Source organism: Brachyhypopomus gauderio, chromosome 9, assembly GCF_052324685.1.
Source record: "Brachyhypopomus gauderio isolate BG-103 chromosome 9, BGAUD_0.2, whole genome shotgun sequence".
Taxonomy (NCBI): domain Eukaryota; kingdom Metazoa; phylum Chordata; class Actinopteri; order Gymnotiformes; family Hypopomidae; genus Brachyhypopomus; species Brachyhypopomus gauderio.
This window is the reverse complement of record NC_135219.1, coordinates 9,448,579-9,461,784: the sequence shown is the minus strand read 5'-3', so window position 1 is coordinate 9,461,784 and position 13,206 is coordinate 9,448,579. Positions and strand designations below refer to the sequence as shown.

At 40.4% G+C, this 13,206-nt stretch overlaps 2 protein-coding genes and 1 long non-coding RNA gene across 3 annotated transcripts; 1 reads left to right on the top strand and 2 right to left on the bottom strand.

Moving 5' to 3' along the window:
- Positions 1-8: 8 nt before the first annotated feature.
- On the top strand, positions 9-2,334 carry atraid (all-trans retinoic acid-induced differentiation factor). The gene is made up of 7 exons (XM_077016925.1): positions 9-188; positions 506-633; positions 718-786; positions 883-954; positions 1,029-1,150; positions 1,255-1,355; positions 1,525-2,334. The coding sequence occupies exons 1-7, from the start codon at positions 84-86 to the stop codon at positions 1,627-1,629; spliced, it is 702 nt and encodes a 233-aa protein (XP_076873040.1). The 5' UTR covers positions 9-83; the 3' UTR covers positions 1,630-2,334.
- A 773-nt stretch (positions 2,335-3,107) lies between these two features.
- On the bottom strand, positions 3,108-7,563 carry eif2b4 (eukaryotic translation initiation factor 2B, subunit 4 delta). The gene is made up of 13 exons (XM_077016921.1): positions 7,421-7,563; positions 7,019-7,056; positions 6,777-6,942; positions 6,281-6,493; positions 6,038-6,120; positions 5,288-5,379; positions 5,077-5,191; positions 4,791-4,867; positions 4,521-4,623; positions 4,050-4,177; positions 3,781-3,958; positions 3,481-3,661; positions 3,108-3,390 (listed from the first exon to the last, which is right to left on the bottom strand). The coding sequence occupies exons 1-13, from the start codon at positions 7,479-7,481 to the stop codon at positions 3,191-3,193; spliced, it is 1,635 nt and encodes a 544-aa protein (XP_076873036.1). The 5' UTR covers positions 7,482-7,563; the 3' UTR covers positions 3,108-3,190.
- A 1,000-nt stretch (positions 7,564-8,563) lies between these two features.
- LOC143522472 (uncharacterized) lies at positions 8,564-10,926 on the bottom strand. Its single transcript, XR_013133007.1, has 2 exons — positions 9,981-10,926; positions 8,564-8,981 (listed from the first exon to the last, which is right to left on the bottom strand). It is a non-coding gene; the product is annotated as an uncharacterized LOC143522472 (long non-coding RNA).
- Between the last annotated feature and the right edge of the window lie 2,280 nt (positions 10,927-13,206).

Genomic DNA, 13,206 nt, shown 5'->3' with positions numbered 1-13,206 from the left:
GATTGGATTATTGTGAAGGTGATCGTGAAGCCGACAGTCACATGGTGCATCACACAGTCATATGACCTGAGTATTATGAGACAATGAGAGCTGAAGTCTGCCTTTTTACATCGTTGGATTTGTATATTTTGTGTATTTTATTACTCTTTCCAGCTGTATGCTTTGGCCTGCAGCACAACGATTCGCCGGTACGACTATGCTATGAACACGAAAGATTCACTGTAACCTCTGGCGGGTAACATAATAAACATGTAAACAGGTTTCCACTAACAGCAGTACCCTGTTACAGTGGTGTAGATACAGCAATACAGCAATGTTTCTGTCGACAATGGAAGTTATGTTTGCGATCTATCGCCTTGAGGGGTTAAAGGGGGAGAGAAATTAACAGGGTTAGGTTCCGTAGAAGCAGAAAGGCTGTATGTTGCCGTGAAAAGACACAGCAGGAAACCTGCTGCTTTTGCACATGACTAACCTTGACCTTCCGTCTTCATGTATAATTCCCCAGTTATGTCGCACGTGCGAAGGACAGGTGCAGAATGGCAGTTCTGTCTGGACATTTTGCCTTACAGCAGGACGGATTCAGGGCCGATGCTGCTTTCAAGGAAATGTGGGCGATGAGGACAGCATTGTGGGGTATTAATGCACTGCAAATGTTTGTTTTTCAACACTGTCACGTAAAATTTGGATAGCTATATTTTACTTTGATTATACCTTCAGGTTGGACTTGTCAAATTGTTCGTTGAGTCACGTGGAAGATCTTCATGATGCATTAGCAGCAAATATAATGTAAATAAAGTCTCCTTCTGCAGAGAAATTTTAAGTATTTTGACATAATGCGTACGTATTAAATGCGTCACCTAATTTCAATTGTGTTTTTGGCAGAGATCTCTCCAACAACCCAATTGTCAATCTGAGCGATTCCACATTTCAAGGTTTTAAACATCTGACCCATCTGTAAGTAAGACAATAATGTAATCAAACTTCAGGTGGAAATGAAACATATTGAGATAACTTCAGCTTTCTCTCAGTATGCTGCCTATAAAGCTGGAGTGTCCAGGGGGAAATACATCATGGGACACAGTTGAGGTTAAACATAACACCCGGCTCTGTGAAGGACAGAGGAACACCTGCAATCAAACAGGCCAGATGTGTAAGTCATCAGTGCATTGGCTTCTTTAGTTTTAAACCATTCTCTCTACCAGGCCTCTGTTCATTATCTTTGAAAACTATTCTTACTCACTGTTGACACTCTAGCTTGGAATTGCCCTGAGAACTCTCACTGCATGCCTTATGGCCCAGGATTTTTTGAGTGTAGCTGTCTCCACGACTTCCATGGATACAAATGTCTAAGACAGGTAAGAATTCTAACTTATAATTATCTGGCAAAGAAGTTATTCAAATAAGAAGGCAACTTTATAAGTTCTGACAACACAGCATTTATCTGCACTTAAAAATGATCACAAAAATTGTCAGAAGGGTATTTATGGAAGAACGGTTTTACTAGATTTGTTTGCTGACTTCTAGGGACATTTTCCAATGCTGGAGGTCATGGCTATACTGGCTGGGGCCACAGTCATCATTTCAACTTTATTGTGGTTAACTCAAAGGCGAAAGGTCAAAAGCACTTGAGTTTTGGGTTCATCTGACCATTACACTGTGTCAAAATGACACAAGTCCTGGAAAGAGGTGCATTGTTTACCATTTTAGTTGTGTGTGGTTTTCTGTCCTCTCCAGCTGCTACAAAGGGTGCTTAATGTTTGACATCCTTTGGACATAGAAGCTAGACTTTGCACTGATCAAACAGTGAGGCTGCATCATTCAGATAATGTTGAATGTCCCAGATGTAATTAATTTTTAAATAGCTGACAAATAGCTGCATGCTTATGAAACTACACTAACTACTGAGGGAGCACAATTTTGAACTATAATTTTAATCATGTTTGCGATTGCAGTATTGGCCAAAGGTTTTAATACCTACATAGACTTTTGCACAGAAAAGTGGTCACATTTGTTTTTTTGACTGAGCAGATAGTCCACATGACATTTGTATTGAACTCAGCATACAAATAACCTGTATGACACATTTTTTATACATGTACTCATTTTATTTTATTGCCCAACATGTTTACAGATCTCACACAGTATACAATGACAAGTATATAAGTGATATCTTAAAATATTCATATGGAACTCTTAAATGGAGTAGTGGTAGAACTAAGCAAAATTATAAACTGACAGCCAGTGTTTGTGGCTTTTATAGACTGTTTTGAATGTATTTGACATATTTAAATATAAAAAATAGGCAATTTGGCATCACTGCTTGTAGCTCTTCACCATATCACACTGAAATCAAGTGAAATGTAAAAAATGTTCGAAGGCTAAACTGGAAATAAATGTCAAAAATGACTAACAATTATGTGGTACTATTTTAATTTTAAAACATGTTGTCTATGTAGGTAGCTTTGTTATTCAGCACACTTGTAAACATAATTTCAATTTATGCAATTGTTTTTAAGCCTGTTCAAAGGAAATATCCAGCATTACACCTTTAACACATTCAGCCTATGAGGCAAGTTATAATAGTCTTGGATTTAATTACAGCTCAACTGCCGGTATATGCATTACTGCTTTAATGGTACATGTTTAATCTGCCTTTAATACTTAACAAAAGTTATTTTTACATGACAAATGTGTATATTTATGGGAGATTTTTAATTTATTTGAATTTAAACCTCACACCAATCCATCACTTTAGTAGAATATAATTGTATATATAATAATACATAATGTATAATTGAATATAATGATTCAGTGTGTTTGAGATATTCCTGGTGCTTCCGCTGCTGTAAGCTTGGATCAATTTTAACGAGTGAAAATGTGGGTCTTTAAGTTGAGGCCTTAGAACTTTCTGCACCTAGAACTTTTGCCTGTGATTAATTTGTTAAACTAGACGTCAGTGTGCTTCCTTTTAAAAATTAACCTTTAAATATTTTTAACCTGAAAAGGTGTATTTTATTTTTAATTGCTGAACTTAAGTGCTTCAAATGGCATAATTTTAATGAGAGCAAAAAAGTCAGATAGAGGAGTTTTGAATAAAAGAACGTATGTGCGTTGTTTTAGATACACCTTTATTTCTGTCAAAAGTCAGGTGAGTGTGCACGTGTGTGTATACACATGGTGAGACCCATGCTCACTGATCCACACTCTTGACTCGGAGCACTACAGGCACGGAGGTACAGGGGATCATGCCTAGTTCTGTGATGACCAGGTCGACAAAGTCTGGAGGTGTAACGTCATACACTAAGTTCAGGAGACGCATGGACTTCACACACTGCCAGTCCTCCAGCTGGGTCTTCCCCTTCCGGGTCACTATCAGGTCATCAGGGTCATCTGGAAGCATTAAATAATTTTGCTCATCATTGGGTATTCCTGACAAATGACAAATACTGCACACAATTGCCTCGAGTCAGTAAGAGTTACCAAGTTCATTAGACACGAAAGAATCGGTCTGCACTCGTTCACAGAATTTGTAGGTCTCACAGCAGACCAACACAGGCACGTTGTAGGCCTTGGCCACCAGGGCAATTTGGGACGTTCCCACTCGTGACATCACATAGCCATTGGCCAGAAGCGCATGTGCTCCGAGGAACACTTTGGACACCTGTGGGTGAAAATGCAATTAGAACCGCTGTGCATCAGCCTGCGTGTGAAATGAATCACTCAGTAAATAAAAATTTTGCAATGTATGTATATAAAACAAGAATAATGACACTAAGTTACCTCAGGCAGGATGTATGACACGGCAGATATGAGCACGTAGGTACAGCGGATGCCTCTCTTCACCAAACGCCTCAGTGCCTCCCTACCCTCCAACCTGGGCCGACTGTCCACCACGATGACCCGGAACTTCCTCTGCTTCTCCAAGGCGTCACACAAGATGTGATTGACGAGTGAAGAGCTGATCGTGAAATACAAATTGGTACAGAACTTTAGGTTAGCATGCAGAATGTTTTTAGAAGCTGAAGAAAGGCACCAATCAGCTCTCTTACCAGCCGTACACTAGGATGACATCACCGTCACAAATCTTCTTAATTGCACACTCAGAGATCGCTTTGGCAGCCAGAGTGATCTTCTCATTCACGTAGTTGTCAATACATGATAGTAATTTCTTTTTAGCCTATGTACAACAAAAAGATTCAACTTAAGCACATACATAGGAAAACATAAAACACTATATATATATACACACACATATCTATATTTTAAAATACTGTAGGGCAAAAATATGAAAAACGTGATGGGTGTTTGTGTTTTCCGTTCATATGACACCTTCAGTAAGACCTTTTGCGTGGTTTCCTCATAATTATAACTATCAAAACTAATTATGAAAGACATTCCAAGAGGCAAAACCAGCATGTATAACAATATCTCCCTCACAAATCCTGCATTTTGTGTTCTCTATGTTTACCTATTAGTTTATATTGGGAGTCCAACTCATTTTTATTCTTAATATTTCTCACCTCCTCCTCTTTGCACTGGCTAGGAATATTAGAGATCTCTTTCTTGATGTACTTGATTGCATTGCCCATGCTTGCTGACAGGGGGCGACATTGATTGAGGAAACTAGAAACAAAACACATGAATCAAGTATTACTTTAATGTTCTGTGATTTTTTTAGCCTAAGAGCCATAAACTAGTTCATAATGTAGTTGACAGTAATGATGTATATTGTATACATGTATACTGAAGTCGATCTGTGTTAACTGCATTCATTTTATAGGCAATGCTACCTGATGTATGGCTTCAGTTTATTCACTAGGTCCCTGGACAACTCCTCATTTGGAGGAGTACTGTAATCTCCAATCACCTGTAGGAAGTAATATGATGAAGATTAGCAAGTTGTGCTAAAAGCTCCACCTCAAGCCAAATGGATCTGAGAATCAGAGCTCAAACGAGGAAAGCCTGATACATAAATTGAACTTAAAAATAACTGATAAACCATTATTCTCATGCCTATTTTTTTCTTGTTATCCTAGAGTAAGGTTATATAAGAAGGCGACAGAAGGGGGCCTTTACCTGTTTGAAGGCATGTAACAGGGCCACAGAGCGGGCGTTGGATCCGGCTACGATGCCCTGGGAGTACTGCAGACCCAGGCGTACTATGGAGGGGTGAATCACTGTAGCAGGAATGCTAAAACAAAACAAGCTGTTATTCAAATCTGGTGTAGGGGTAAAAAAGCTCACATTAAAGCTCTGGTTTATGGCTATAAACATATTAGAGCTGTACCTGATTTGCTGGGTTAGGGGGGCTTTGCGGCTGTACTGATGGAGGTGGGAAAACAGGCTGACTTTGAAGCCATAGTCTGACCTCAGGGGGATCTGTAGGAATACGAACAGTGATCGAAACCACCTACAGCAAACTGTGAATGGAGATGGCAGTTTCCTTCAGGGTCAGCACTGACATTAGAAAATAGTACAATGGTTATACTGTCCAATAAAATATGAAGAATAAAGACTGCGCAAACACTAACCAAAATTAAATACGTGGGAGGCACGATACATAATGAAAAACATAGCAAACAGCTCATGACTATCCAGCACTCTAAACACATGGTTAGGCCGAAACACCAATATATTACACAAAAAGAAACCAAAACAGAACTCAGCTAACCCAGATAACAACAAAACACACAACGGACACTGAATATGAACGACACGTTCACAGATCACCAAAAACGTAAACCCATCTGCTTTTGCTTTAGGTCATTTAACCAAGGGAATAGGAGGAAAAAAAGAAGCATCAAACAAGACGCAAAAAGAACTTCCACTGCACACACAGTGTGGACTCAGACCTTGAAGAAAGACACATTTCCTTTCCCTGACTTCTGAAAGAAATGGAAGGTAAAGCATCTGATATAAGTGGGCTGTAATATCTGCACCAGGTTTATAAAGGATCAAGTGACTAGACAAACTGGAGACATAGTAGTCATCACACAGTAAATATAACAAAAAGCTCAATATATTAAACCACTCCAACCTGCTGTCTCTCCAACTTCTTAGCCAGCTTTTTCACTATGGCAGGATCATCAGCTTGGATGTGTTCTGGTAATCGCTTCACCACTACAGAAAGAAAGACAACAGCCATAAAAACAAATACAGTACTATTGTCAGTTGAGATTCTACTTAGCCTGTAATTAGCTAACAAAGACGCTACGCATCCCTACTGCCGACTGTGAAGGGCGGAACGGTCCATGACACCATGATGGAGTGAATACGGTACCTGGCTGCAGCTCGCTGGCTGGAGCTTTGGGCTTGATGGAGGAGGCCTGCACGCCCGGCTCCTTCTTGCCCTGCTTTGACGTACGTTCTGCTTCTTGGCGTGCCCTTCGCTCCGCCTTCAGCTCTGCTTTGCTCTTAGACGGCTTGTCCACAGCCGTGGACTCGGGCACGGAGGCCACGGGGGCACTGACAGACACAGGAACCGCAGACGGGGCTAGAAGGTCGAAGCAGATCAGAGGAGTGAAACGGTGAAACACCAGAACTCTAACCTATACCAATTTAGATTCTAGGACAAATAATGCAAGTATGAACAAACTGAAGACAGAACACAACTCCTGTTGGATCAGGGTAAGCCTCAAACACAAAGGAGAAATGGTGAACAGTTTAAAGCCAGCACTAACATATCAGGCCTTTATAAAGTTTTTATGTATTTACAAAAGCCTGATCCTGGAGCAGTGTGGTGGTCAATAACGCCAAGTCTAACTGGATCCGTCTACCTTTCTGTGCTGGATTTTGTTGCAGAGCAGCCGACGGCACTGCCTTCTTCTCCTTGTCTGCCCCTTTTTCTGATGAACCCATGTCATCTTTCTTGCTCTTTTTGTGCTGTTTTTTCTCCTTCCGTAGACGCTGCTTCTCTTCTTTCGTCAACTCCTTCCCCTCAGTCTACGGGTGACAGGACAGCAACACTCAACGCCCCGTTAATAACGTGTTTATGGACGTCGTGGCGGTCGTAACTCACCTTCGCTCGTACGATGTCGTGGAGTTTCGCTTCTCCACCTGTGGCAGAAGAACAGACGTCGTTACTGCTGCGTGCCTGCCAGGTTGGCCTGCTGTGTGACTAGCTGGGCAGAACCGAGCCGAGGTGGCTTTGATTTACACGACTGTACGAAGCCCAACCAGTCCTGAAACGTTTCGAAACGACCCGAATGTCGCAGGAACAAAACTTACAGTATTAAGGACACAGTTAACACGACAACAGAAACCGACAGGACGTTACAAGCTGCCATCTTGCTATGCTATCTTAGCGTGCTAGCATTTTATGTACGAATAAGCGGAGCTAAGTAGTCAACAAACTGTTACTGTGACTCGGCGAGCGGAGGTACATGTTCTGTAGTACGAGGACACCACTGCATTCATTTACCTGCAGCATGGGCAATACTGTCAGTCTGATTAGACAGCCCCTTGCCCTCTGAATCTGCCATGTTTTGAGTTTTGGGGCATCACGTTGGAGATTTCTTGTGAAGAACTAACTAGTGGAAAAAATAACTCTGCCCCCTAGCGGTTGTAATGGCAAACCACACCTAGTTAACAAAAGACAAGCGACAGTTTCTTTCTTTTATACCAGGACCTTTCATTTAATCTTTAGCTCACAATTAACTGTAATAAAATAATGTTGATAAAACTAGGCACCATTATTGTTGTTGTTGTTGTTAACAAGGCGTTGAATGACTTACAGAAATGTGAAATGTTTCCTTTGTGATTTCTGGTAATCTCAGGTGTAGTCTGAAAGTTCTGACACCAACATATTACATGTCTGAGCTTTTGCAGTCATACGTTCCAACACAGTCACTCAGATTTGCTGGTCAGCTTCTTCTGGTGGTCCCTAAATTTCAGCTGAAGCACAAAGGTGATCGTGCCTTTGCAGTCATAGCCCCTAAACTTTCGAATGAGTTGCCACTACATGTTAGACTGGCTCCTACATTGTTAGTTTTTCCCATCTCGTCTCAAATATCATTTTTATTCTTTGGCTTTTAAATGTACTTGAGAGTTAATGTTATGGTCTTGTTTTATGTATGTTTTGTATATTTATTATTGGACAGCACTTTGGTCAACATTTGTTGTGTTAAACGTGCTTTATAAATAAAATTGACAATAATAAAGTGTTGTATAGAGCAAATGCAATGGCTTGGTGTAATTAAATTAAATTAGCTAATTGAGTTAAATGATATTAAATAGCTAATTACCATAAATAAGCTAGGAGTTATTGTTCTCATACTTCATCTCAACAGGAAATTCTGTAACAGTGACCTAGAGCAGCATATAAAATTAGTGTAAACTTATTCTGTAACATTTGTAGTATGTTGTTGTTTTTATCCCATTTGTAAAGGATTTTGTGTAAGGTATATCAACATATACTCATATCTTTTTCACCAGCATTGTTATCAGCTTGTTTTCATATTGCATATTTTAATTTAGTATACTGTATTTAGTCTGTTCAGGTCTAACATATATAATTTTTTATACTGAAAAAACTGACCCCCTTTTTTAACAAACACACAATTAATTTAGTCAACCATTTTTATTTAGCAATAGTTATATTTGGTGCAAAAATATTTACATAATATCAACATTATGGATATTTTTCAGAAGTAGTGTATACATTTGTTTTCATAATTAGACATAATATATTAGAAAATTAATTATTCCCAAGTGAAAAATATTTAAAAGGGCCAGGACAAGGTCCGCAATGGCCAGTCCTTGGCTTGTCATTGTCGTGTGTTGCTGGCTGAGTTCACTGAGCAATAGCTGGTTGAAGGGGACCAAACCTCACAGAAACACCTGACTTGGTTCCATTTGACCAGCCACAGCAAGGTGTGTTAATTCATGACAAGAAATGTAAAGGCACAAGGAGACACAGTGTGGAAGCAGGTACTGGTACTAGGAACAGTATGCCTTTGTGTTTCATGACTCTTCATGCTAACCTGATGAGAGAGAGAGAGAGAGAGAGAGAGAGAGAGAGAGAGAGAGAGATGAGGGAGAAGACATAGGTTAAAATACATCAGTCACATCACAATCATACATACATCACTTTATATAGACAGTGGGTCTTAACCCAGTGTAAATCTGTTGAGCCGGTTTTGTAGCCCGACACAAAGAGTGGTTTGACAAAGCTAATGAGACAGTGGTGGCAGGAGTCCTGTGCCACAGTGAGGAAACGCATGGCTGGAAGGCCATGGCAGGGTGACTATGGACCAGGACAGCTGTGCTGTCTGTCTGCTCTAGCTGCTTTAGTGAGATGGGTCCAGGGAGTGGAAGCACAAGGAATGTGTGTCTATGACCATGCAGCAATACAGCAATATTAGCACCTCACCCACTGTCCACTGTATGGAGCTCATTACACCTAAATGAGCTTTACTCTTATTTGACTTCTTTAACGCAGTCACAAACCACACACACACACACACACACACACACACACACACACACACACACACACACACACACACACACACACACACACACACACACACACACACACACACACACACACACACACACACACACATACACACACACACACACACACACACACACGCACATGAATACTCATGCAGTCCTAAGCCAATAATCTTACAGGATCATGCGAAAAAACAAACACTCAAACAAAAACTTGGTGATAATGTCCCCCTGAAACCACACACTTCCTCACATTCCATAGCTGGACTACTCATATGGGGATATAAGGAAGCATGTCTTCACAGGGGGCAGCAACTGGATCCACCGTGTAGACACAGTGCTCTTTCATATGCCACTGTCAGCCTTAGTCCAACAACAAACAACAGTTAGCAAAAAATAATAATAGGAAAAGATAAACCTTTTGCAAGAGAGCAAAAGTGACGTACATAAGCACCTAGAAATCGTTCATAAAATAAACTCAAGTGTGCTGTTAGTGTCCTGTGCTATTTGAAACTGAATGTTACCTGTATTGGATGTCAGCTTTTCCAGGGTCTCAGAGTTTCAAGTCACCAGCAGAAGCTTCATTTAGTAGTATCAGAAGAATCAAGGTAAAGACTAGAGGAGTTTGCCAGTTATATTTAACAGCAGAGCGCTGTTAGCTCCAGTGTTGGCTGCTATATGTAAAACCCTAATCCTTCGTTAGCCATAGGCTTGGCTGGTAAGACTGTCAAAGCTCGAGAGAAAGCTCCAGTGACATGCTTGAATTGTACCACTGCATTTGACTTTACAGAGGTGTGTAAAACAACCAATATAGCCTACAGTAGATCAAAAGCAGATCAAAGGCGAGCAATGACACTTCAAGTGAGAGCTTGGTGACACACACTCCTACCTCTCCCCCATGGCACACTGCTGCCAAACGCGTGATATCCTGCATTGGCCGACTTCTTTATAAAGTAGGGACACTTCAAGGGGTAGCACCCCAAATCAAACCCAATTCACTTCAGACAAAAGTGAATGATGTAAGGTACTGATATTCTCTGAAGCCTTTTTAATTAAAATGCTCTACCTTCTTTTCACCCCCATATATTGAACTCTATATAAGGACTACATGACTAAATAATTTACCTCTTTAGAATAAAGATTACATTTGAGAGCTTGAAAAATATATTACTACCTTTCATAGAAACCCCTACAGACACAATGACAACGAATAAGAAATTAAATAACAAATAGAAGATTTACCTCCAAGAGCCAGACAATTCATTACAATTATTCATTAGCACTATTCTCACTGGCATACAAAACCCAATAGACCCAAACCCCAACATAACCCTCTTTACCAGCCCCCTGTAAAGATTTGTGCCATGTCTTGCTATGTCTAAAAATGTCCGTCTGCCAGTAGATGACGATGCCCTCCACACCTCTCTCTTTCTCCCTCTCCAAGGGTGTCCCATCCTTCTCTGAGCCCGGCTTGTGGATTCTGCCCAGACATGGCCTCAGTCTCCTGGCCTTTTCTATCTCTCTGTCTCCCGCATGCCACAACCCCCCCCCGCCCCCCACAGCGGGCCTCCCACCTGTTGGTGTCCTTTAAGAGCCTGGGTCTCTCCTATGCCTGCTGTCCAGCCCAATCAGGGCCATGACAAGGGAGAGGGAGACTGTGAAATCACACCTCTCACCTGTTCACACTCGGCCTCAGACACCCTACACCCACTGCACCCCTTTTTACACTGAATTTCAATGATTGCTTCTGAAATAAGAGGGTAGAAGGCTATAGGGCAGGGCCCAGGAAACAATGGAGAGCATTTTCTTTAAATATTGTATAGTATAGTCAGTAAGGTCAGTAGTCAGTAGTGTACAGCTGAAACAAGCTAGTGTTACTACTTTCTAGGTTCAGGTAAGACCTTATCCTTTAGTTCAAGGCCAAAGACATCTGTGATCAGCAGGACAACTTCTGTATTTTAAAAAGATTATTTAACTCATTTGGGCCAGAAGTACAGCACAGAAGCATTGCCTGAACAATAATCAGGAAAGCAATGCAATTCATTTTTAAATTTCATAAATTCATGCCGTTCTACTTAACGTCTTGCTCAACATCATTTGAGTTTTACATTTAATGATTAATTTCTTCATTTTTCCATGGCATGTTTGTTGCTTGTCCTTATGACTTCATGTCGACCCAGCTCAGTTATAAAAGAGAACTAGGATAGCTATGGGTTCATTTTCCCTAGCACATGCCTGCCAGTACCCTGAAGTCAGCACCTGTGTTCTAAAACAGGCCTGAGCAACAGGAGCCCCAGCCCTGTTCAGAGAAAGCCAGGGATATAGAAGAGACTTATTCTGAAACCCAATGCCCCTGCACTATTTTAACGTGTATAGCCGCTACATATAGCAACTAACAGCATCCCAGATGCATTTCACCTCAACAGGGATGACACTAACCACTCTCAAGATATATTATTTATTTCCTGTGGTCTATCATGTGCATGAATTAAATGTTCTTTACCTATTTATGTGAAAATATGATACTTCGTAGAAATCATTGTGTGCACATGGAAAAGGACCTCATATGTTGATGAGTTGATTTTTCTAGCAAGATATCTGGTAATGTTGATATTATCACTGGCCTTAAATCTGTAACTAGTCTGAAAGATTTCTGAAATACCCAGTGTTTCCAGTGATTCTACATTCACAATAGGTTGTGCACTGCAGTAGATTGCAGACAAAGCTTCTTTTTAAGAATATACAAAAATCCACCAAGGGCCACAAAAAGATAATCTGTAAAACAATTGCTTGCTTCCATGCATTAGTGCATTAAGGAAACAACAGGCAACAATTGTTCCCTTGGCTCCATAGCAGAAAAAACGAAAGAAAAGCCTTCTCATCGAGGGCCATCATAGCCAGGCTGGGTTAGTGGGTTTATTTTTAACCCAGGCACATAGGCTGGGCCCCAGTGTGCTAATAACTTTGTTCCTCTCTGTCACATGGATTTGTCATCCAGCATCCTTGTGTATTTTCAGAGGTCATGACTCTCTCTCTCTCTCTCTCTCTCTCTCTCTCTCTCTCTCTCTCTCTCTCTCTCTCTCTCTCTCTCTCTCTCTCCCTCTATCTCTCTCTCTCTCTCTCTCTCTCTCTCTCTCTCTCTCTTCCTCTCTCGTCTTCAAATGTAATTTCACTGAGATGGCACAGTGCAAAACTCCAGAGACATTCCTGAAACAAAGAAACCCTACGACTGACCTCAGAGCAGATTCTCCAAGTTGTGGACAGCTGTGACGTGCTGAGGACTTACTGGTCTTTATTTATAAAGCTTTTTGGAAACAGGTTCCACCTTATATTGTCTCTGCTTTGTGTTAAAACAAATGAAATCTATACAACTGACTGGTACTGTGCCAGTTTCCTTTACTGATTTTGGTAAGAAAGTGTTTTCAGGCTATGCTCTATTAGTGTGGAACAATTTCCAGTTAAGAGAAAACATTTTTTAAATAATTTTTTTCTCTTTGTTTTATTGTTATTTGTTCATTTTTTAATTGACCTTATTAGCTTGAACTGTTTATAGTATTTATTTATTTTTTTTACATTTAATTGCTATTAAATGTAATATATTTAATTGTTCTTAACAGTTATTGCACTATTATTCTCTTAATAGAATTTATGGTTAATTTGTATATTGTGTATTTTGCAGATGTGTATTTTGTAAATGAGACTACTTGTCTCAGTGGGCTGATGTGTGTCTGTATAATGTATGAATGACTG

Excerpts from the sequence above, each read along its gene's own strand:
- eif2b4 (XM_077016921.1), bottom strand. The coding sequence starts at position 7,481 with ATGGCAGATTCAGAGGGCAAGGGGCTGTCTAATCAGACTGACAGTATT. Across the intron at positions 7,057-7,420 it reads CAGTATTGCCCATGCTGCAG|GTGGAGAAGCGAAACTCCAC; the intron begins GTAAATGAATGC and ends CTTCTGCCACAG. Across the intron at positions 4,868-5,076 it reads TGTTACATGCCTTCAAACAG|GTGATTGGAGATTACAGTAC; the intron begins GTAAAGGCCCCC and ends TACTTCCTACAG.
- atraid (XM_077016925.1), top strand. The coding sequence starts at position 84 with ATGAGAGCTGAAGTCTGCCTTTTTACATCGTTGGATTTGTATATTTTG. Across the intron at positions 955-1,028 it reads TTTAAACATCTGACCCATCT|TATGCTGCCTATAAAGCTGG; the intron begins GTAAGTAAGACA and ends GCTTTCTCTCAG. Across the intron at positions 1,151-1,254 it reads CAATCAAACAGGCCAGATGT|CTTGGAATTGCCCTGAGAAC; the intron begins GTAAGTCATCAG and ends TTGACACTCTAG.